General features: G+C 37.4%; 1 protein-coding gene across 7 annotated transcripts in view; it reads right to left on the bottom strand.

Annotated features, from left to right (window-relative positions):
• Positions 1–1,987: 1,987 nt before the first annotated feature.
• DPY19L4 (dpy-19 like 4) overlaps positions 1,988–23,303 on the bottom strand; it is a 62,501-nt gene continuing 41,185 nt past the window's right edge. For 5 of the 7 annotated variants that reach the window (XM_027611899.1, XM_027611907.1, XM_027611915.1 and 2 more), the window contains 6 exons: positions 18,005–18,125; positions 15,693–15,749; positions 13,381–13,463; positions 10,063–10,195; positions 3,847–4,005; positions 1,988–2,214 (listed from right to left, as the gene is read on the bottom strand). In XM_027611899.1, coding sequence (XP_027467700.1) covers positions 2,050–2,214; positions 3,847–4,005; positions 10,063–10,195; positions 13,381–13,463; positions 15,693–15,749; positions 18,005–18,125 — 718 coding nt within the window. In that variant the 3' untranslated portion in view covers positions 1,988–2,049. The remainder of the gene's footprint in view (positions 2,215–3,846; positions 4,006–10,062; positions 10,196–13,380; positions 13,464–15,692; positions 15,750–18,004; positions 18,126–23,303) is intronic. The other 2 variants (XM_027611905.1, XM_027611910.1) reach the window with 2 other exon arrangements.

The raw sequence follows: 23,303 nt of genomic DNA, 5'->3' as shown, positions 1-23,303 counted from the left end.
ACAAAAAACACATCAAAACTAATTCAGCATATTTGATAATATAAATCAATAAAAATTCAATTAAATATTTCATGCTACATAAGTTATTCTATTTTCCTTTCAAAATATGCAAGCTGACTTTGAAATTGCAATGTTTTACATGCTCTGATCACAAGGACTACCAGGTGACTATTCGCTGTACACTTAGGTAACCACGGTCATATTTTCCTTTTTAAGATTTTATCAATTTATTTGAGAGAGAGAGCATAAGCAGGGGGAGAGGCAGAGAGAGAGGGAGAAGCAGACTCCCTGCTCAGCAGGGAGCCCGACGTGGGGCTCGATCCCAGGACTCTGGGATCACGACCTGAGCCAAAGGCAGGCACTTAGCCGACTGAGCCACCCAGGCGTCCCCACAGTAATGTTTTCATAAGGCTTGAAGCTAAATACTAGTGACTCACTATTAAGATGTATAGAGAACCTGAAATGCCCTGCCTTTAACTATGTTAATATAATTGTTAAAAACTATATAAAAAGCATGAAATGAGAACCAATAAAACTAGTGCACCAGATATATGACACTGCCATCAAACAATTATTCTGAAGTTCCAATAAAGCAAAACATCCTAGAGCTAATCTAAGAATGCATGTGCTTTTGTACTTAAAAAAAAAAAAATACAGAAAATAAAGTTAATGAAAAGATGCTCCCTTCTAATGTAGTAATTTAGAGTATTGAAATTGTAATTTTTATAGCACTCTAACAAGTGAAAATTTTAAAAATCTGCTCACTAAACATGTGTAAGGTAAAATTAAACATGCATCCTGTCTTATTAAAATGATACATCTATCCCAAATCTCTTTATACAGCCCAACTAATCATTTAAGAATTTCTTTTAATAAATAATTAAAAATATGAAAACACTTACCCTAAAGGAACGTAGCATTTAGGTTGTGAAACTGTGTTGTGAATTTTATAATAACTGTCATTTTGTTCTTGTCATTTTGTTCTTAATGTTGAAGACTGTACCATAGTTTCATAAATAATAGCATTGTGTTTTATAATAAACATACCTGTATGTATAAGTATTTTTAATAGCATCTGCCCCATCTCCAGAAATTGTTCATTTTGGTGTTATGTCATTTTAGTCATTAATATCAGAATATTCTTATTCTGATAAAGATTTAATTTTTCACTTAATACTTCAGTATAAAATATATGAATAGACTGTATACCCCATTCCATATCTTTTAAAAACCTGAACAACATTCTTTTAAATATCTGTTTTAAAAAATATTTAGGTAACAAGAGTTACTGTTTTATCATGATTAAATTGGTATTAAATTTATGGGCATAAGTGAAAAAAGTTAACCACTTAATAGTTGTAAAATAAAATGCAATACCATGTACTATATTTTACTAAGAAAGTGCACAGTTATATAAGCAGCAGATGAAAGCAAATCATGGAAAATCTGGATATACCTTTATGTACATCCTTCAAAATCACATTCCTTTATACAGTTAACAAATTTTAATTTAAATGTCACATATTTTCAGCTAACATTTAAATTAGTAATATTATAATATTTCAATTCTATTATAAACCATGAAATACCTTCAGAAACTGTCTTGAGGGTAAGAAGAGTTCCTTCCTTCTAGTCTATAATTATATGACATTAAATGACATATTTATTAAATGTTATGTTTGAGAAATATACTCTGACCTTGAACATACTCAAATTCAAGACCTATGTTATGACAGAATGAAGATTTATGAGGACAATTTTATAACAGTTGAGAAGATAAAGTCTTTAAAGACCATGTGACATTGTATAAGGAAAACACCTGACCAGAATATTACAGAGTGGTAGATTTGACATTTTACCAAAGGACAGTAATGCTTGATGTTCTACTCCCTGCAGAACTCTGAATCCAGTTAACAGCAGGAGGGAAAAAGCAGCAGCAACATTTCAAATGTCCATACTCTGATTTCTAGAAGACACCATGTAGGTAAGAAGAAAATCACATTTTATTTCAAGTGATGGAAGTCTTTGAAATGAAGGCTCTGCTATCTTTCAAGACTGAAAGGATATCACAGTGTTGATTTTATATACAAAGTAGGATCTGTTCCAGTATACTCTAGTGAAATAATTCACATATGGAGAATAGTTAATTTTGACCTCATGACAAAATCGCCCATATTTTGAGTAGGTTAACTTGTCACCTTCTTCACAAACCACCTATCAAAAGATAGGAAACACACTATTAAAAAGGCTATGAAGTTTATAGGAGAAACACAATCAATGTACAAGTGACTATATTTATATAAAAAATACATTATTGCTACACATGGACTATCTCACATTGTTTAGCAAATCTAGAACTCTCTTTATAAGAGAGTCACCATCTCCATTAAACTCTTCAGCTTGCCCTTGGGATTGAGACCAGTATAAAGTGTTTCTGATTTTCAAAAAGATTTTAAAATCCTCAAATATGGAAGACTATCTCCCTAGTCCATTATCATTCCTCTGACTTATCATAGAGCCTACTAAGATTGAGAAATGGACATATTCTTAATATATATTCAAAGTTTTCTCCTCATGTAGAAATGACTCACAATTATCTAGTAAGCAAGTTTTTGTGACTTATCCAGTGCAAACCTTTACATTCTTACCTTAACGATGTTCACTAAGATAGCTTAACTAGCTTGAAGGGTTTTCTATACTAAAATAGTAAACATTCTTCTAATGCTTAGGAAAGATGTCAGAGAACCAACTTTTAGAGTAAAAAGATGGAATAGCTTTAAGTCCATGCCTGGTATTACATGAAAGAAGAAATAATTTGATCTTTTAAAGGGAGCAGAGAGATAGCCAAGATCAGAATTAAAAGGCCCCAGATAGCAGGTAGCAACACAGTAGTAATTACTGAATACCTGATGTTTAATAAAATTCCATTTTGTCACCAATTAGGCCAAAGATCACAGATATCAAGTACCAACAGAGAAAATTCAAAATACATGCAGCAGAACACAGAATACGTTTATATGACAGGATGAAGGGGTCATGAAGAAAGACAAAGGAGGAAATCAGAAAAACTCATTTCTCACCTCCAAACTGGTCTGGGACAATAAGAGAAAGAGCTATTACTTAGGAAGAGATAGAAAAAAATCTTGGCTGCAACCTGACTGGAACATGCATGTCAACTCAGAATGGCCAGATGAAATTCTTCTAAGGTCATCCAACCCCAACTTTCCCAGGACTAAAGGCACCCATTCCAGACAACACTAATTACCAGATATACAAGCTCCCCTGTCCTTCTTTTAGTTGTCAGATATATCATGTATACATTGCAGGCTGAGAAGTAAAAAAGCTTGGTAAAACAGCCAAAATTATTGAAAAATTAAAATACAGCTAAATCCTAAAAACCAAAGTAGCTCTGAATACACTAATTTTTGTGGCTATCAGAGACTGTGATAATTTAGTAAGCGATTTTTCTAGCTATGGATCAAATTATCAGAAAATTCTCAACATAATAATGTGACAATGTAACCAGCTGCTCTTTAGATTATTATAAAAAGGTAAAATAATCATTCAAATCAAATTATGCCATCTTCTGCACATAAATGTGGGACATGAACAAGTACAGGAAACGAATAAGGAACCCAGGTATTGGTCAAATTATTTTTTTCTGCAAAAATGCCCAAATTTTCTTCTGTACATTGAAAAAATACTTCAAACTACTTTTAATGCACTCCCCCACTGTTATATAACTTTTAATTATATTCTTAGTTAAGTTCTAGAAATAAAGTTTGATGAGTAAAAGTTTAAAAAAGTCATTTTTTGTCAAAAAGATCCTCTCAAATGGTTACTTACATGGCCATTTGCAATGTCTAATAAATCTTTCACCCTACAGCCTCTCATGGTTCCCACCTCATTGCAGATAGCATCCTCTACAATTAGGTAATTAGCCTTGTAGGATGTCAGTATTTTATAAATATCCTCAGCAGATCGCTTTGAATAGATTTGATAGATCTGAAAGAATATAATTAAAACAGTAATTTTAAAACATTTAAAACTTGTTATTTGAAACTATACACTGAGCATCTACTATGAGTTAGTATTAAGCACTATCTATGGAAAATAAAGATATTCACTAAGACTTGATTCCTTCCCTCAAGAAGCTTATATTCATAATTCATTCACTGTCCACTGTATATCTTCTTTGGAGATATGTCCCTTCAAGTCCTTTGGCCATATTCCCCCCAGATTTATTGAGATATAATTGACACATAACATTCTGCAAGTTTAAGGTGTACAATGTATTGATTTGACACACTTAAATGTTGCAAAATGCTTACTTACCCTAACATTAGCTGGCACCTCCATTGTGTCACATTATTACCATTTCTCTTTTTTTCCTTTTTTAAAGACTTTATTTATATATTTGAGAGAGAGAGAGCGTGAGCACAAGAAGGGAGAGTGGCAGGCAGAGGGAGAAGCAAGCTCCCCGCAGAGCAGGGAGTCCGACGCAGGGCTCAATTCCAGGACCCTGGGATCACAACCCAAACCAAAGGCAGACACTTAACCGACTGAGCCACCCAGGCACCCCCATTTCTTTTTTTTTACGAGAACATTTAAGATTTACTCTCTTAGCAACTTTCAAGAATGTAAATACAGTATTGTTAACTATAATCACCATACTGTACATTAGATCCCCAGAACTTACTCATCTGATAACCGGAAGTTTGTACACTTTGACCAATATCTCCCCATTCCCCTACCCTCCAGCCCCTGGTAACCATGACTACTATTTCTATGTTTCTATGTTTTTGGCTGTTCCTATGAGTTTGGCTTTTTTAGGTTCCATATGTAAGAGATATCATATAGTTATTTATCTTTGTCTTCTTTCACTTAGCATAATGCCTTGAAGATTCATCCACATTGCTGCAAATGGGCTTTTGCTCATTTCCTAATTGGCTTGTCTTTTTATTATTGAGTTATAATAGTTCCTACAATTTTTATTACCATGTACAGAGTATTTCATACTCATTTATACAGGAGATAAAATCAGCAAGGTTAAACATAATTTGACCACTGTCACAAAATACTGAATGAGCAAGAATGCTTAAAACTCATGTCTTGGGGCGCCTGGTGGCTCAGTTGGTTAAGCGTCTGCCTTCGGCTCAGGTCATGACCCCAGGGTCCTGGGATCAAGTCACGCACTGGGATCCCTGCTCCCTCCCAGCAGAGAGCCTCCTTCTCCTCCCTATGCTGCTCCCCCTGCTTGTGCTCTCTCTCTGTCAAATAAATAAATAAAATCTTTAAAATAAAAATAAAATAAAATAAAATAAAACTCATGTCTTGATTCCATAGTGTTTTTCATTACAAGTCTGCTGACCTTATTAGATAGTAAGTTCTGGATCTTATTAAGTAATAAGGTTTTTCAGTTCTTCTGAAATGCTAACATAGGAGTAGCTCTTGCTATCCTTCAGAAAATAATAAAATCACAAATGTCCAGCCCAAAGTACCACATACTATATACCCTAAAACTACTGAGATTTGAAATCTAGACTGGACAACATCCCAACCTATCTGATACTCAGCAGCCATCTACTACATGTTAGGGTTGCCGGCTATCCAGCACCTTGCAGTCCAACGTCCACCAATACGACAGAGATACTCACCTGAATATTCTGTGGTGCACAGAATGCCAATAAACCAAGAGGAAATTTCTCCCTCATTTTACTTTTAAATATGCTTCAATGGAAATAGTTCTATCCAGCCTGTATCTATTTACTGTTTTTCACATACATTTCTATTTTAAAATTTTGAGAAACTGTAACATATTCATGGGGCATTAAAAAAAAAACACCTCTTTGCAATGGCAATAACATCACTGATAGATAGGGTTTCTCAATCTCAGCACTACTGACATTTTGGGCTGGATAATTCTTTGTTGGGACAGAGGGAGACTGTTCTGTGTATTGTTGGATGTTCAGCAGTATTCCTGGTGCCTAGTCTCATAGTCAAGTCACATAAAACATAAAACTCTAAAATGTTTAAATTTAATTAGAACCTAATTAAAAGTCTGACCTAGGGGCGCCTGGGTGGCTCAGTTGGTTAAGGGACTGCCTTCGGCTCAGGTCATGGTCCCAGGGTCCTGGGATCAAGCCCCGCATCAGGCTCCCTGCTCCACGGGAAGCCTGCTTCTCCTTCTCCCACTCCCCCTGCTTGTGTTCCCTCTCTCGCTGTCTCTCTCTCTCCCTGTCAATTAAATAAAATCTTTAAGTGAGTCTGAAATTCTGTATTAGGAAAAGACTAATAGTAAGACAACAAAGAAATCCACAAGAAGTAAAGTTCAGGAATATATGATATATGTTCTGTCTGAGCGATTCTACCCTTTCAAAGTAACAGAAAACACTAGTCGAAGGCAGCGGTTACCTCTCAGGTAAATCACCGCCAGGTAGATCCCTTCATCTTTGACCTCTCCCTGCTTCAGTCTGTTTTCTGCTCTGACCGTAATTAAGTCTCTACAACAAATCTGAGCATTCCGTTCCGAGGTTTATTAAAGGTCTTTGATAACTCCCAAACGCCTCAAGGGTGAGTCTAAATTCTTCAGCAGGACAGTCCAGGTCCTTCAGAATTTGGCCTCATTTTATTTTCTAGTTTCATGGCTATACAAATTTCATAGCTATTACTTTTTCAGCCTGGAATCATATGCATTCTTTTTCCAAACACATTTCTACTAATCCCTCAAAGCCCAGATCAATGGAATGCCCTTTATGAAGGCTTGGATTGTGGATTCTGTAAGCAGAATTGATTGTTCCTGCTTTTGAGCTCCTCTTTGTACCTTCTATGTTTCTTTGTGTGTATGTACAATTTAATAGTAAATAAGAACATAATAATAACTAATATTTAAGGTTTACTATGTTTTAGGCATGGTGCATTTATCTCTAATTCTCATAACTAGGAGGTAAGAACTTCCTAGATTCAGATTCAGAAACTTCTCAAAATTAAAGAAATCAAAGAAGACACAGATAAAAGGGAAGATATTCTATGCTCATGGATTAGAAGAATTAATATTATTTAAATATCCATACTCCCTAAAGCAAACTATAGATTCAACGTAATCCCTATCAAATTCCAATGGCATTTTTCAGAGAAATGGAACAAATAATCCTAATTTTGAATGGAACCACAAAAGACCCTGAATAGTCAGAGCAATCTTGAGAAAGAACAAAGCTGGAGAAATCATGCTCTTTAACTGCAAACTATATTACAAAGCTACAGTAATCCAAACAGTATGGTTTCAGGATAAACAGACACATAGATCAATGGAACAAAATAGAGAGCCCAGAAATAAACCCACACATACGTGGTAAATTAATTTACAACAGAGGAGTCAGAAAAATACAATTGGAAAAGGACAATCTCTTCAATAAACAATGCTGGGAAAACTGCAAAGCCACATGCAAAAAGAATGAAACTGAACCACTATTGTACACAATACACAAAAATTAACTCAAATGGATTAAAGACTTGAAACCATAAAACATCTACAAGCAAACATAGGTGGTAAACTCTTATTTTTTTTTAAAGGTTTTATTTATTTATTTGACAGAGAGAGAGAGAGCACAAGTAGGCAGAGAGGCAGGCAGAGGGAGAGGGAGAAGCAGGCTCTCCGCTGAGCAAGGAGCCCGATGTGGGGCTTGATCCCAGGACCCTGGGATCATGGCCTGACCTGAAGGCAGCTGTTTAACTGACTGAGCCACCCAGGCACCCCAACTCTTTTATTTTTTAAAGATTTATTTATTTCAGAGAGAAAGAGAGAGAGCAGGGGGAGGGGCAAACGGAGAGGGAAGAGAGAGAGAATCCTCAAGCAGATTCCCCACTGAGTGCAGAGCCTAATGCAGGGCTCAGTCCCAGGACCCTGAGATCATGACCCCAGCCTAAACCAAGAGCCAGACGCTCGACTGACTGAGCCACCCAGGTGCCCCAGGCGGCACGCTCTTTTACATTGGTCTTGGCGATGATTTTTTTGGATTTGACAACAAAAGCAAAAATAAACAAGTGGGACTACATCAAAGTAAAACTTCTGCATAGCAAAGAAAACCATCAACAAAATGAAAGGCAACCTAATGAATGGGAGAAAATATTTGCAAATCATGTATCTGCTCAGAGGTTAACACCCAAGATATATAAAGAACTCATAGAGCTCAATTAAAAAAAAAAAGGTGCTCAACATCTTTTATCATCAGAGAGATACAAATCAAAACCATAATGAGATACGACCTCACATCTGTTAGAATGGCAAGTATCAAGAAGGCAAGAAATAAGAAGTGTTGGCAAGGCTGTGGAGAAAAGGGAACCCTTGCACTGTGGGTGGGAAGGTAAAGTGGTACAGCCACTATGGAAAACAGTATGAAGTTTCCTCAGAAAACTGCCATATCATCCAACAATTCATTTATCCAAAGGAAATGAAAACACTAATCCAAAAAGATATATGCACATCCATATTCATGGCAGCATTATTTATAATAGCCAAGACACAGAAACAACCTAAATGTCCATCAATAAATGAATAAAGAAAATGTGGTACATATGTGTGTATTTATAAACAGGAAATTATTCAGCCACAAAAAAGAATAAAATCTTGCCATTTATAACAATATGGATGGACCTTGAGGATATTATGCTAAGTGAAATAAGTCAGACAGAGAAAGACAAATATTATATGATCTCACTTACATGTAGAATCTAAAAACAAAAACAAAAACAACCAAGCTCACAGATACAGAGAACAGATTGGTGGTTGCAGATGTACGGGGTGGGAGGTGGGTAAAATGGGTAAAGGGAATCAAAAGGTACCAACTTCCAGTTACAAAATAAATGTAGAACATAGTGACTATAGTTAATAACACTGTATTGAACATTTAAAAAAAGTTGCTAGGAGAGTATATCTTAAAAGTTCCCATTTTAAGAAAAAAATTTTTTATAGCTATGTATGGTGATGGATGTTAACTAGACTTGTTGTGGTAACCATTCTATAATATATATAAATACCAAATCATTACATTGTACACATGAAACTAATATAATGTTACATGTCAATTATACCTCCATTTTTTAAAAAAGCTATTGTGGAAATGCAAATAAAAAAAAAAAAAGAAAAAAAGAAAAGAGGGGTCCTGGCTGGCTCAGTCAGTAAAGCATGTGACTCTTGATCCTGGGGTTGTAAATTTGAGCTCCATGTTGGGTGTAGAGATTAGAAGTGTTGAATCACTATATTGTACACCTGAAACTAATATTACACTGTATGTTAATTAACTGGAATTTAAATAAAAACTTTTAAAAAAATCTTAAAAAAAAAAGAAACTTGCTCCAAGTCACAGAGCTAGTACATGGCAGAAGTAGTATTTGAGTCCAGGTATTCTAATTCCAGAGTCTGCATTCTTACAGGCTAAATTCTATATTGCAATACTACCTCCTTAGCTTAGAGCATGATTAAAAACCATATGAAATTCTCTCCAACTGAAAAACAGAATATTTGGAATTCAGGTTCATTTAGTCACTGCTCTCAGATATGAAGTTACCATTTATGTCCAGACTAAACATTCAAATTAATATATTCTCTGAACCGTAAGTAATTAGATCATCATTCTAATGTTATACTAAGTTATCAGTAACAGCCCACACTGAAAAATAAACCACAGTGAGACAGAATTTTAGCTTGGAAAGACAAAATGTATCAAGATAGTAACTGACAGCCTGCCTTCCTTCAGTAATTTGATTGAGAACAACGATATTTTCCAAATAGGACACGGCAGTTCCCTTGAAACTTTGCGGAAAATTAAATGTTTCTCCTAGAAACATCAATACTATTCATAAAAAAAGAAGTTAGTATTTTAATTTTGGCTCTCCTCTTGCTTAAACATACTACACAGCTTTTTAAAAACTAAAGCTAATTAACTCTTCCTAAAATTGTTTGGATTTTCCTAGCTAACCAGGAACATATACATCATTACAGAGCTACACTAAAATAAAGAGCAATGTTAAAATGATCCAAATGCGTAATCGAAAACGCCTTACGTTTTCATTTCTCTTGAGAAGATCATCATCATTGTAAAGAGGCAAGCTGGTCACCATCCATCCAGTGCATAATTTAATCACACCCATTAACTGTGGACTCCCAGCAAACACAGCTGCAACTGGAGCTTGCCTTCTGTAAAAAGGCACACAGATTTACACACTGAAAAGGTAAGTATACTATTTAGATCACTGATTTATACCAACTCTGAAATAGCAGGCAACTCAACAATGTATTGTATACTTGAGTTTCAATGTCAGCTTTTACTTCATTTACAAATTCATTCAAAAAAATGGAGCACTTACTATGTGCCAGGAAGTATTTTGAATGCTGAAAATACAGAAATTTTTTTAAAGCAGGGGGTGGAGACAAGGTCCCTGCTTTTGAGAGAGACTAGAGGGAGGACAATAAACATATAGGCCAGGTGGTAATAATACAATTAAAAAATAATGCAGGGTATATATAGTGACAGGAATTTACTACCTTATATAGTGTAATCAATTCAATGATGATAATGTGAATTCTCAAATTTATCCTTCTGCAAATATTAACCACCATAACCCAACTTCTTCCCAATCCATCCACCCCCCTGCTTCCTCCCTACCTTTACCATGTACCTGTCTTCAGATAACACATGTAGTTCTCCACTTTGAACCATGATCCAAAGTCCCAGACAGATGCCACTTAAAAAACTAAAAGCAGATCCTGAAGGATTGTCTTTACTTATTTAATCACTTCCTGTATTCAACATTTACCTACAACATGCCAGGGACAATGCCAAGCTCTGGAAATAAAGGTCGGCACATAGCCACTGTCCTCAGGGTATACCCAGTAATGGGGAAACAGATATGAAACAGGATGATTACACCACGGTAACATATATGTCCGATTGCCTGATGCACAATATTCAATGTTCAGGCCCCTGTGCTGGTTTTAAAAATATTGTGATATATCACACACCAAGATTGAACTTCCTCTTTTGTTAATAACAATGCAAATCTATATAGTCAGGGTTCCACAATGGTAAATACAATTCACAAAAGATTATTAATGGGCAATAGTTAAGGGTGATCAGAGTCCAGAGTGCTAACCATTACACCATGGAACCGCCACAATAGTTAAGGGTGATCAAAAGAAAACAAATTTTAGACATATGAAGGGTGTATTTACAGCAACAAGACCTTATAATAAGACCAAGTCTCATTTCTATAAACCTGTTCCTTATTCTAGAAACATTTTTGTCTCCCCCACATATTTTCCTGGCTATTTTTGATAGTGTTTCATTCCTTTTTCATATTTTAGTTTCTTCTTTTATGTCTTAAATAATTTTTTTTAAGATTTTATTTGACAGAGAGAGACACAGTGAGAGAGGGAACACAAGCAGGGGGAGTGAGAGAGGGAGAAGCAGGCTTCCTGCGGAGCAGGGAGCCCGATGCGGGGTTCGATCCCAGGAGCTACCCAGGCACCCCTTAAATAATTTTCAGTGTAGTTATTTCATAGTGTCTACCCATGGGGTAGACTAGTTGCAAACCGGCCGCAATGATTCTTCTCCCATACCTACGCTCTCGGAGCAAATGCTGGTCTTGGTCATGTGACCTGCCTCGGCCAAAAGAACAACATAAAGTGAGCAGACTTTAAAAATGCTTGACATTGGCATCTGTGCTCTTTTGCTGCTCTTGGGAACTCTATAACCACTACCTTGTGAATGAGCCCAGGCCCATGGCCAAGTCAATTCCATCCCCTCAGCTGATACCTTTAGACATGTGAGAGGCCATGCCAGGTTACCCAGTCCCAGATCAGCTGGCCCAGGCCAGAAGAATCTTCCCCACTGCCCTGAATCTGCTGACTGTCAAAATGGTACAAAATAACAAATGTTTATCATTGTAGCCACTAAATTTTGTGGTAGTCTATTACGCATCGAAAACTGACATAAACAAATTTTATTATCAGAAATTGCTAGAGGGGCGCCTGGGTAGCTCAGTCGTTAAGCGTCTGCCTTCAGCTTGGGTCATGATCCCAGGGTCCTGGGATCGAGCCCCACATTGGGCTCCCTGGCTCCGCGGGAAGCCTGCTTCTCCCTCTCCCACTGCCCCTGCTTGTGTTCCTTCTCTAGCTGTGTCTCTCTCTGTCAAATAAATAAAATTAAAAAAAAAAAAAAAAAAAAGGAAATTGCTAGAGGTCTGAGGCATCTGGCTGGTGCAGTCAGAAGAGCATGCAACTCAAACTCAGGGTCTCATTGGGTGTAGAGATTACTCAAGTAAATTAATAAATAAACAAAAAATTGCTAGAGGTCTAATTCTGCTGTTTATCTCAAACAACAGCTGATTCTTAGTACGTTGGACTGTTTCCTCATGTGTTTTGTAATTTTAGAGCTCATCTTCATGAAGTCTTATCTGTGGAAACCTGGGTAGCCTGGTCTGAGAACCTATCAGGCACTCCAAACCACCCCAGGACCACTTTTTATGGTAATTTCTTGACTGGGGATTTCCTGAATTAAACAAGTATAATTTCAAACTGCAAACCCATGTGAATTCAGATCCACTGCTACAAATTCAGAGAGACTTTTTTTGACCAAGAGCTGAAGCCAAGGAAGACATGCTTTCTTATCTTCTTCTAGTACTCCTATGAGTAATTTGTTAGTCTATCCTTTCACTGATACTATAGCCCTCTGAGAGTCCCTTAGTTATATGCATGTGTTGGGAGAGGGGAAAAAGGTGTCTCAATTACAATTCACTGCATCCATTGGCCCAAGACCACATCTTCTGTCCTGTGTGGGCATTAAAATATGCATGGGTATAAAAATTAAAATTTTAAATTTTGGTAAACTTGGTTACCAAGACTAGCAATCTACCACTCATCCACCTCCAACCCAGGGCAAAAGAAGCATCCTCTTGACTATCCAAAGGAATATTTGTTCATTTATGTTCCACATTTCTAGGTGTCTGAGGGCAAGAGTCTCAAATTTCAAACTTATCAATGCTATATTTTCTTTCTTTTTAAAAATTTTTTTTTTATTTATTTAAGTAATCTCTACACCCAACATGGGGCTTGAACTCAAGACCTAGACATCAAGATTCGCATGCTCTTCTGACTGAGTCAGCCAGGTGCCCCTCAATACTATATTTTCAATGGAGAGTTCAATTAGAAAATTCAAATTATAGGTCCAATCAAAAACTAAATATCCCTAAAAGCATGGAGGTAAAGTTCTGAGTCTTCTGAGAATTTGGAAAAGCATTTATTATTTCCCCTGAGTCAATTAGATAGCATGCAATCATTAATTAATAGTTTAACAACAGTCTTAAAAGCACTTCAATTCTTACTTTATCCAGGTCATAAGTTCCACTGTGTCCGGGTCATAAAATTCTTGCAGTTCCATTAATTCTGTCATTAATCTTGGAAAAAACTAAAATGCAAAACAAAATTTCTGTATAAGTATCCAGAAAGTTTAAAACTGTTACAGAGTATTTCAAAAGACTAAGAGACTAACATAAGACCAACAATGTTGAAACATTGTTCTCATGGGAAAAATGTCATGGATCTTTTTACTGTCTTTCAGTGAGCAGCTCATCCTTCTCAGTACAAATAATCTAAATAATCTATTTTAAGGTTGCCTGGGTGGCTCAGTCAGTTAAGCATCTGCCTTTGGCTCTGGTCATGATCTCAGGGTCCTGGGATCAAGCCCCACATTGGGCTCTCTGCTCAGTGAGGAGTCTGCTTCTCCCCCCTCCCTCTCCTCTGTCCCCCCACTCGTGCTCACTCTTTCTTTCAAATAAATTCTTAAAAATAAATATATTTTATGTTTAATTTACTGCCTAGACTCAATAAATAATTTTATCATTACCAAACAATTAATCATCAGTTGTATCTTTCATGCACACAATTAATTAATTGCAGGTAAAATAATTCACAGGTTTACTGGCAATTAGCTTCATGTTACATTACAATAAACTAAAGGATTTATAATATCTTATAAATATTTAAATTTTGGAGTTGCCAAAATACTTTTTTTAAAATTCCAGTGTGGTTAACATACTATTTTATATTCATTTTAGGTGTATAATATAGTGATTCAACAATCCCATATATTACTCAGTGCTCATCAAGATAAGTGTGCTCTTAATCCCCATTTCTTTTTAAAGATTTTATTTAGGGGTGCCTAGGTGGCTCAGTCATTAAGCGTCTGCCTTCGACTCGGGTCATGATACCGGGGTCCTGGGATCTAGTCCTGCATTGGGCTCCCTGCTCTGCAGGAAGCCTGCTTCTCCTGCCCTCTGCCTGCCGCTCCCCCTGCTTGTGCGCTCTCTCACACTCTCTCTGTAGATTGCTTTGGGTAGTATAAACATTTTAACAAAATTTGTTCATCCAATCCATGAGCACGGAATGTCTTTCCATTTCTTTGTCATCTTCAATTTCTTAAATCATTGTTTTATAGTTTTCAGAGTACAGGTCTTTCCCCTCTTTGGTTAGGTTTATTCCTAGGTATCTTATTATTTTTGGTGTAACTGTACGTGGGATTGTTTTCTTAATTTCTCTTTCTGTTGCTTCATTCATTATTGGTGTATAGAAATGCAATGGATTTCTATACAGGAATTTTGTATCCTGTGATCTTACTGAATTCATTTATCTAGTTCTAGTAGTTTTTTTAATATTTTATTTTTAATATTTAATATTTTTTATTTTTTATATTTATTTTTTAATTATTTATTTATTTGACAGAGAGAGAGAGAGACAGCGAGAGAGGGAACACAAGCAGGGGGAGTGGAAGAGGGAGAAGCAGGCTCCCTGCTAAGAAGGGAGCCCAACGACGCGGGGCTCAATCCCAGGACCCTGGGATCACAACCCTAGCTGAAGGTGGACGCTTAACCGACTGAGCCACCCAGGCGTCCCTTTTCTGTTTTTTTTTTTTTTTTTTAAGATTTTATTTATTTATTTGAGAGAGAGAGAGAGCATGAGCACGGGGACGCAAAGGGGTGGTAGAAGGGAAAGCAGAGTCCCTGCTGAGCATGGAGCCATGCACGGGGCTCAATCCCATCATGACCTGAGCTGAAGGCAGACACATAACCAACTGAGCCACCCAGGCACCCCAGTTCTAGTAGTTTTTTGGTGGAGTTTTTAGAGTTTTCTATATATAGTATCATGTCATCTGCAAACAGTGAAAATTTTACTTCTTCCTTACCAATTTGGATGCTTTTTATTCCTTTCTCTGGTCTGAATGCTATGGCTGGGACTTCCAACTTCCAGGACTATGCTGGATAAAAGTGGAATGGAAATCCTTGTCTTGTTCCTGATCTTAGAGGAAAACCTCTCAGTTTTCACCATTAAGTATGATGTTAGCTGTGGGTTTTTCATGCCCAAATACTTTTGTAATATTATCTCTTATTTATTCAGTAATTTCCTTTGACAATTATAAAACGAATTTTAACAGCATTAGACTACATGCATCACATGGCATTCTAAAAATGTTTTAGCTCTTCTTTTATGTTCCTACTGACAAAAAATTAAGCATACTAAGAATATCACACTTTATGTTGTTACAATAGTGTCTCAATATAAATATGCTACACGTATGTAAATTTATCACTACCTTGAAGATAAAGTGCATTTTAATAATATAAAAATCTGATTTTCTTACCTCTTTCCATAAGCTGAGACCTATTATAGTGGGAACAGCCATACTCAGAATAAGAGCCTAAAACATTGAAACAGAAATGATTATGGATAAATACATTTAAGAATGTACTAGAAGTATTAGACATTGACTCCATGACCAATCACAGATTCTTATTTATAAAGCTTTCAGTCAGAGAAACTGAAGTCAGTGTGGAACCTAGTTCACAGAGTGAGAATAGTGAAGACTAATGAATTTAAGACATATTAAGCTGGAGATAAAGTGAGACATACATATTTACTATATAAATTAAAGGCAGAGCATAAAAAAGGTAACATTTATAGTATATTTCAAATAACAAATCAATATTTGACAATTCTGCCAGGAATTTAAGTTTAAGAGTTTACAAAGGACACTGAACTGTGCCACCTAAAAAGCTAACAACAAAAAGACAATGAATTAACACAGGAAAAACAGCCAGTATATGTCAATATACAAGTATGCTAAATTACGAACATATAAATTTCTCTGGAAAAAGACTGGCAAAACACAATATGACTATTACTAAAGATAATTATTCATCACCTCCCTGCCAAAACCTGTTCTTCTTCCTATCGTCCCATGTCTGCTGATGACCCCACAATCCATTGTCACACAAACTAGAGACCTAGGAAATATCTATGATTTCTCCTCTTTCTTTATTCTCCATATTTAATGAAGCACCAAGGCTTATTAACCTTCTTTTCTTATTATTTTTTTCACTCCAGTATAGCACAGTATTAAGTAAATGGGCTCTGGAGTCAGAAAAACCTGGGTGTAAATCATGGTTTCCACATTTACAAGCTATGTGGTTATTTAACCAGTTTAAGCCTTAGTTTCTTCAACTACAAAATACAGATAATAAAACTTAGCCATTAGGGTCTTTGTTTTAAAGATTTTATTTATTTATTTAATAGAGCAAGACACAGCAAGAGAGGGAACACAAGCAGGGGGGGTGGGAGAGGGAAAAGCAGGCTTCCTGCAGAGCAGGGAGCCCGATGTGGGGCTCAATCCCAGGACCCTGGGATCATGACCTGAGCCGAAGGCAGACGCTTAACGACTGAGTCACCCAGGCACCCCTATCATTAGGGTCTTTGTAAGCATTGAGTAGCACGTGAAATGTTTTGTAAACAGTACCTGACATGTGGTGAACACTCAATATACTGAAGCTTTTATCACTTCCATCCACCATGGTCAGTACTTGGGCAACAGCCTTCTTCCTGGCCTGAGTCTGTCACCCTTAAATCTATCCTTCAAAGAACTATAAGCATAAACTGAGAGAAAATGTAAGTCTGACTCTCTCACACCCTTGCATAAACATTTCAATGCCTTTCTACTGCCTACAGGATAAGACCACAAGCATCACAGCATAATACTCAAAAGGCCTCCATGACCCTACCCTCCTAGACTTCTCCAGTCTCATTTCTTGACCACCCCCATCTCACATTTTATGTGACAAGGAAACTAAATACATCATGCTTTTTCCTTGCCTCTGCTTTTATTCCCTTTGATTACAATATGTTCTTTGCCTCTCTGTGTTTAGTCCTTCTACCATGAATACCCTTCTTTCCCTTTCATTTGAGTAGTAAGTCATCATCTTTCAAATCTCAGATCGAAAACTCTTTGAATCCCTAACAAAATTGAACTAAGTACCCCTTCTCTGTGTTCCAACAGCACCCTATCAATACTTCTTATTGTTCGTTTTTATGAATGGGAGACTATAATCTACCTGATACAATTAATTTGTATTGTAAGGACATTGCACTTTATAGGCACAGTAAAGATGTTCTATTTGCATTGAAAACATACAATAGTTCTAAGTCAAACCAAGAATGATATTATAAAAAATAATTCTTAATAGCCTCTAACACTATTGATTCACTTATATTTTTACCTTATTTTACCTGTCTGCATTTAAATGCATTGCCTTTATAATCAGAAATTACATTAAAAAAAAGTTTTGGGGCGCCTGGGTGGCTCAGTCATTAAGCGTCTGCCTTCGGCTCAGGTCATGATCCCAGTGTCTTGGGATCGAGCCCCACATCGGGCTCCCTGCTCCGCGGGAAGCCTGCTTCTCCCTCTCCCACTCCCCCTGCTTGTGTTCCCTCTCTGGCTGTGTCTCTCTGTCAAATAAATAAATAGAATCTTAAAAAAAAAAAAAGTTTTTCACAGGATCTCTTTTTCACCTGCAACTCATAATGTGATTTACTCATGCTATTTCAACTGTATTCAATGTGGTTTCCATTTATATAATTGAAAAAGAAACAAGTACTTAACCCAAAATAACAATGACTCACCAACAACACGGGGTGTACAGTTCGTAATCGAAGCCACTTGAAAAGTGTCACCCAAAGTTCAGGAGAACATACACCAAATGCTGCTAACATACATACATAAGGAGTCCAGAGGTATTTCAAGCTAGAAAAGACAAAAGGAGTCACATATGAGATATCCTATGAACATCATTACTATCTCATTTTTTTTTTTAGAGATTTTATTTTTTTAAGCAATCTCTATACCCAACAAAGGGCTCAAACTCACGACGCCCCCAAGATCAAGAGCCACAAGCTCCACTGACTGAGCAGCCACACACCCTGGTTCCTCTTTTTTGAGTTCTGTCCTACTACCCATGAAAATACCACAATGGTAAGGGAAAATGAAAATCTTAACCGGGGCGCCTGGGGGCTCAGTCGTTAAGCGTCTGCCTTTGGCTCAGGTCATGATCCCAGGGTCCTGGGATCGAGCTCTGCATCAGGCTCCCTGCTCAGCTGGAAGCCTGCTTCTCCCTCTCCCACTCCCTCTGCTTGTGTCCCCTCTCTTGCTCTGTCAAATAAATAAATAAAATAATTTAAAAAATAAAATAAAATAAATAGATAAATAAATAATCTCTAAAAAAATGAATACTAACTTGGACTTTGACAGAAGTAGTGGATGTATATAGAATACATGTCACTAAGACAAAGGAACTGCATTAGTTTTCTCTGGTCAACTAGTATCTCCTCCTAACTTCCTCATTCCTGCTATTTTTCAAGTCAGCCAGAATCAAAACTAGAGTCTGGTTTGTAACTCCAGGAGACACCATTCACATTGAATTATACATATATAACATTTCCTGGAACATCAACTTCCTGTTCTAGAGATTAGACCATTATGTCCAACTCACTGATTTCTCTGTAGTCATCTCATTTTATTGCAATAACGGCTAATTAACATCTCTACCTTTTGTTTGTTTAAGTAATCTCTACACCCAACGTGGGGCTCAAACTTATGACCCTGAGATCAAGAATCGCATATTCTTCCAACTGAGCCAACCAGGCACCCTACCATCTCTATGTTTAGACTCTCCTCCAACCAAATGCCAAATGAATCTTCTTCAAACATAATTACAAGACACTTTCTGTTAAAAAATCTTTAGTGGTTCCCCAGAATCTACTGAAATAAATGAAAACTCATCTAAATGGTTTTCAAGGCCCTCAAAAAATATGGTCTTGATTCACCTTTTCAGTTTTTCTCCTATGACTTCCCTAAATATGATTAGTGTTCTAGCCAGAGTTTGCAGAACAATCTTAGTGTTTCCAACCCCTAATGCACGTAAGATTCTCCCTCCTGACACAAGCGCACCCATCTAGTGCTGCCTTAGACTCTGATTCCCTTTATAGCTAGACTCCTTGAAGTCCACCCTTATTTCTCTGCCTTCTACTCCCTGGTGCTGTACCCCTTTAAAAACTCCTCTTTTGGCTTCAGAGTTGCAACTCTTCCTAGAGTCTCTCCACCATAGTCCCTATTGCTACTTACTCAGTTTCCAACTCCCAAATATTTTAGTTTTGGTTCTTTCCTCCATTTCCATTGTGACTCACTTCTAAATTCTATTATGATTCTTAACTGGCTTATCTTCCTTTAATCTTTTTTCTCAAACCTTTCTCAATCATTGCTGCCAGAGAGATCTTACTAAAAAGCAAATCTGATATCAAATTTCTATATAAACACTTCATCTGGTCCCTGCTTATTTTTCCAGACATAATTCTTTTTTTTTTAAGATTTTATTTATTTATTTGAGAGAGAGAGAGAGAGAGCAGGAGTGGGGGGTGAGGGACCAGCACAGGGAGAAGGAGAAGCAGGCTCCCCACTGAGCAGGGAGCCCGACGTGGGGCTTGATCCCAGGACCCTGAGATCGTGACATGAGCCGAAAGCAGACATTTGACCAACTGAGCCACCCAGGCACCCCCAGACATATTTCTCATACTGACCTTACATTCACCTGGTACTATCAGTTCCCAAAGAATATTTATTCTGTCTAGATAATTACTTACACACACACACACACACACACACACACACACACACACAGAGGCACATGAGAAAATGGACAGCCTGGCCAATCTCTATTTATCTCTGAAGGCTGTCGCCCCATATAGGAAATCTTCCTTAAACTGACTTCCTCTAGCCACCCTCTACAACTGAGTTAGTACCTCTCCTCTGAGTGACCAAAGCACCCTTTGTATACCTTTCTCATAGTACTTTACTTTGCTCTAACTCTTGGTTTACTTACCTAGGATAGGAACTCTTTGAAAAGAAAGAGTAGATTTTGTATTTTTTTTAAGGGTTTTATTTATTTATTTGACAGAGAGAAACACAGCTAGAGAGGGAACACAAGAAGGGGGAGTGGGAGAGGGAGAAGCAGGCTCCCCGGAGCAGGGAGCCCGATGCAGGGCTCAACCCCAGGACTCTGGGATCATGACCTGAGCTGAAGGCAGATGCTTAATGACTGAGCCACCCAGGCGCCCCGGTTTTGTATTTCTTTAATCCCTACTCTCTACTTAGTAGAGTGCCTGGCACCTTCTGGGTGACTATGCATCTTATTTGTATGAATAGGTGATCTACAGTATTATAAGCCTAGTGAGTAAATTAAAGAAGGATGAATAATAGAACAATGCAGATTACATGTTCAGAAAAAGGATTTTGAATTTAAAATAGTACATCCAACAATAAAGAATGGTGGCAATAACAAAAAGTTTTTCTGCAGAAAGAAATAAAACTGAGAGAGTACAAAGGGGAAAAAAAAAAGGCAAACCATGCACCAAAATTCTAGTACTACAAGGCAATGAAATGAAAATCAAAACGTAAATCACTCAGAATATTCATGGCTTAATACATTTCTTCATCCCACTTATTAGGCATTATGGAATGCTAATTATTAGAGTGAACCACCATTCTTGCTTCATGTTTCAATAAAGAGATTCCTACTAGTCATGGGTTTGGCAATCTGATAAAGTCTATGAATGTCTTATAAGAAAATGTTTGTAAATACATAAAATACATAGGCCTACAAAGGAAACCAATTATATTGAAATATTGATAACAAATAATAAAAATAAATCCTATACAGCAATATTTGCACTTCTTAATACATTAAATGCAGATCTAATAACTGTAACTTTGAAGTTGTGATGTATATAAACAGTATTTCAAAATAAAAAATTAGTAAGAAAATAGCTAAGCTTTCTGTTGGGGAAAACACAATGGGTACTGCTATAATGACTGTGATTCAGTATCTATATTCATAATTAATGGAAATTTAACTTGAGAAATCTTATACTAGGATCAATACTCTTCATCTCTCCCTGCTTCCCCTCCTAACCCTCCACCTCAGAACCTTAATGGCTCCTCCTCATGGCAGTGATTTATCTGATTTGTGTGCAAGAGAAAGAACTGAGCATACCCAGCTCAAACATTTGTAGGCTTCCACATTTTGTATCTTACTTTTGCAAGGTGGGTGTAGATAAGTGCATAAACTTACCAAGGCTCTGCCCATTCAAAAGGGATGGCCTGAAGTTTGAGGACTAAGCTCAATTTGGGGTGGAAAATAGTAGAGCCCTTTGGTCACACATGAAGTATTCTCCAATGCAACCTTTATCAGAATCAGAATCATGCAGATGATCAAATATATTTCTCACATATATTTGGTCTTTGTAAGGCTCGTGGCTCACAGCTTCCCAAACTCTTGGAATTTCCTAAATGATGAAATTGGAAAGGTGGCTCTTGTGTTAATGGTTATCTTTTGGAAGGTACCCAAGGATGGGGCCGGTTGCCAGTGGTGCCAACCATGTGATTAGGGGGTTGGAACTCTCAGTCCCACCCCAAACCTCTGGGGAGGGAAGAGGGCCTGAAGGTTGAGTTCAATCACCAATGGTCAATGATTTAATCAACATGCCTGTGTAATGAGGCCTCCATAAAAACCCAAAAGGACAGGGTCTGGAGAACTTCTGGGTTGGTGACCACATGGAGACTGGGAGAGAGTGGCATGCCTAGAGAGGTAAAGGGAGCTCCGTACCCCTTCCTACAAACCTTGCCCTATGCATATCTTCCATCTGGCTGTTCCTGAGTTCTATCTTTTTATAATAAACTGGTAATCTAGTAATGAAATATTTCTTTGAGTTCTGTGAGCCGCTCTAACAAATTAACTGAACCCAAAGAGAGGGTCTTGGGAACTTCTGATTTATAGCCAATTGGTCAGAAGCACAGGTGATAACCTGGGTTTGCAACTGGCACCTGAAGGGCAGGGGGTGGAATCTTGTAGGACTGAACCCTTGAACTGTGGAATGTGATGCTATCTCCAGGTGGATAGTGCCAGAATTAAGTCATACTATAATTATAGGACACTCAGCTGGTGCCTGAACAATGGCTTATTGTTGGTGTGGGGAAAGCCCCTCCTCAAACTGAAACTGGGTGTTCAATATCATTCTATACTCCTATGTCTTATTTTTCATCTGAGTCCAGACTTCAAGGAAAAGGGTATCATTTATTGAACCCTTAGCCTCAGAGCTCATTTACCTCTATTTCACTTATCAAAGTTGTAATTTTTTTTGTGTGTGATTAATATTTGTTACCTCCATTAACATAAGTCATAAGTCACATAAGTTTAGAGATTGTGTGTCTACTTTTGTTCACCACAGTACCTCTAGCACCTAGTACAATGCCTGACCCTTGGAAGAAATTCAATAGTTTTCAAACAAATGAGTGAATAAGTAAATGTCAGGGCGCCTGGGTGGCTCAGTCGTTAAGCGTCTGCCTTCGGCTCAGGTCATGATCCCAGGGTCCTGGGATCGAGTCCCACATCGGGCTCCCCGCTCAGCGGGAAGCCTGCTTCTCCCTCTCCCACTCCCCCTGCTTGTGTTCCTGCTCTCACTGTCTCTCTCTGTCAAATAAATAAATAAAATCTTTAAAAAAAAAAAATAAGTAAATGTCAGTTCATTGTACTATAACAACCTCCATAAACTCCAGTTAGGTTAAGAAAGTTTGTAGATTGGGCGCCTGGGTGGCTCAGTTGGTTAAGCGACTGCCTTCGGCTCAGGTCATGATCCTGGAGTCCCAGGATCGAGTCCCACATCGGGCTCCCTGCTCGGCGGGGAGTCTGCTTCTCCCTCTGACCCTCCCCCCTCTCATGTGCTCTCTCTCTCTCTCTCTCTCTCTCTCAAATAAATAAATAAAATCTTTAAAAAAAAAAAAAAAGTTTGTAGATTTTGAGTTTTTATGGTTTCATAAATAATATTCTTGAAAGTATCCATTTATTAGCATTAGAAAGGATAATTCTTTGTA

Source organism: Zalophus californianus, chromosome 4 (assembly GCF_009762305.2).
Source record: "Zalophus californianus isolate mZalCal1 chromosome 4, mZalCal1.pri.v2, whole genome shotgun sequence".
NCBI classification, from domain to species: Eukaryota; Metazoa; Chordata; class Mammalia; order Carnivora; family Otariidae; genus Zalophus; species Zalophus californianus.
The sequence above is the reverse complement of the archived record's forward strand: the minus strand, read 5'-3'. Positions and strand labels throughout refer to the sequence as shown.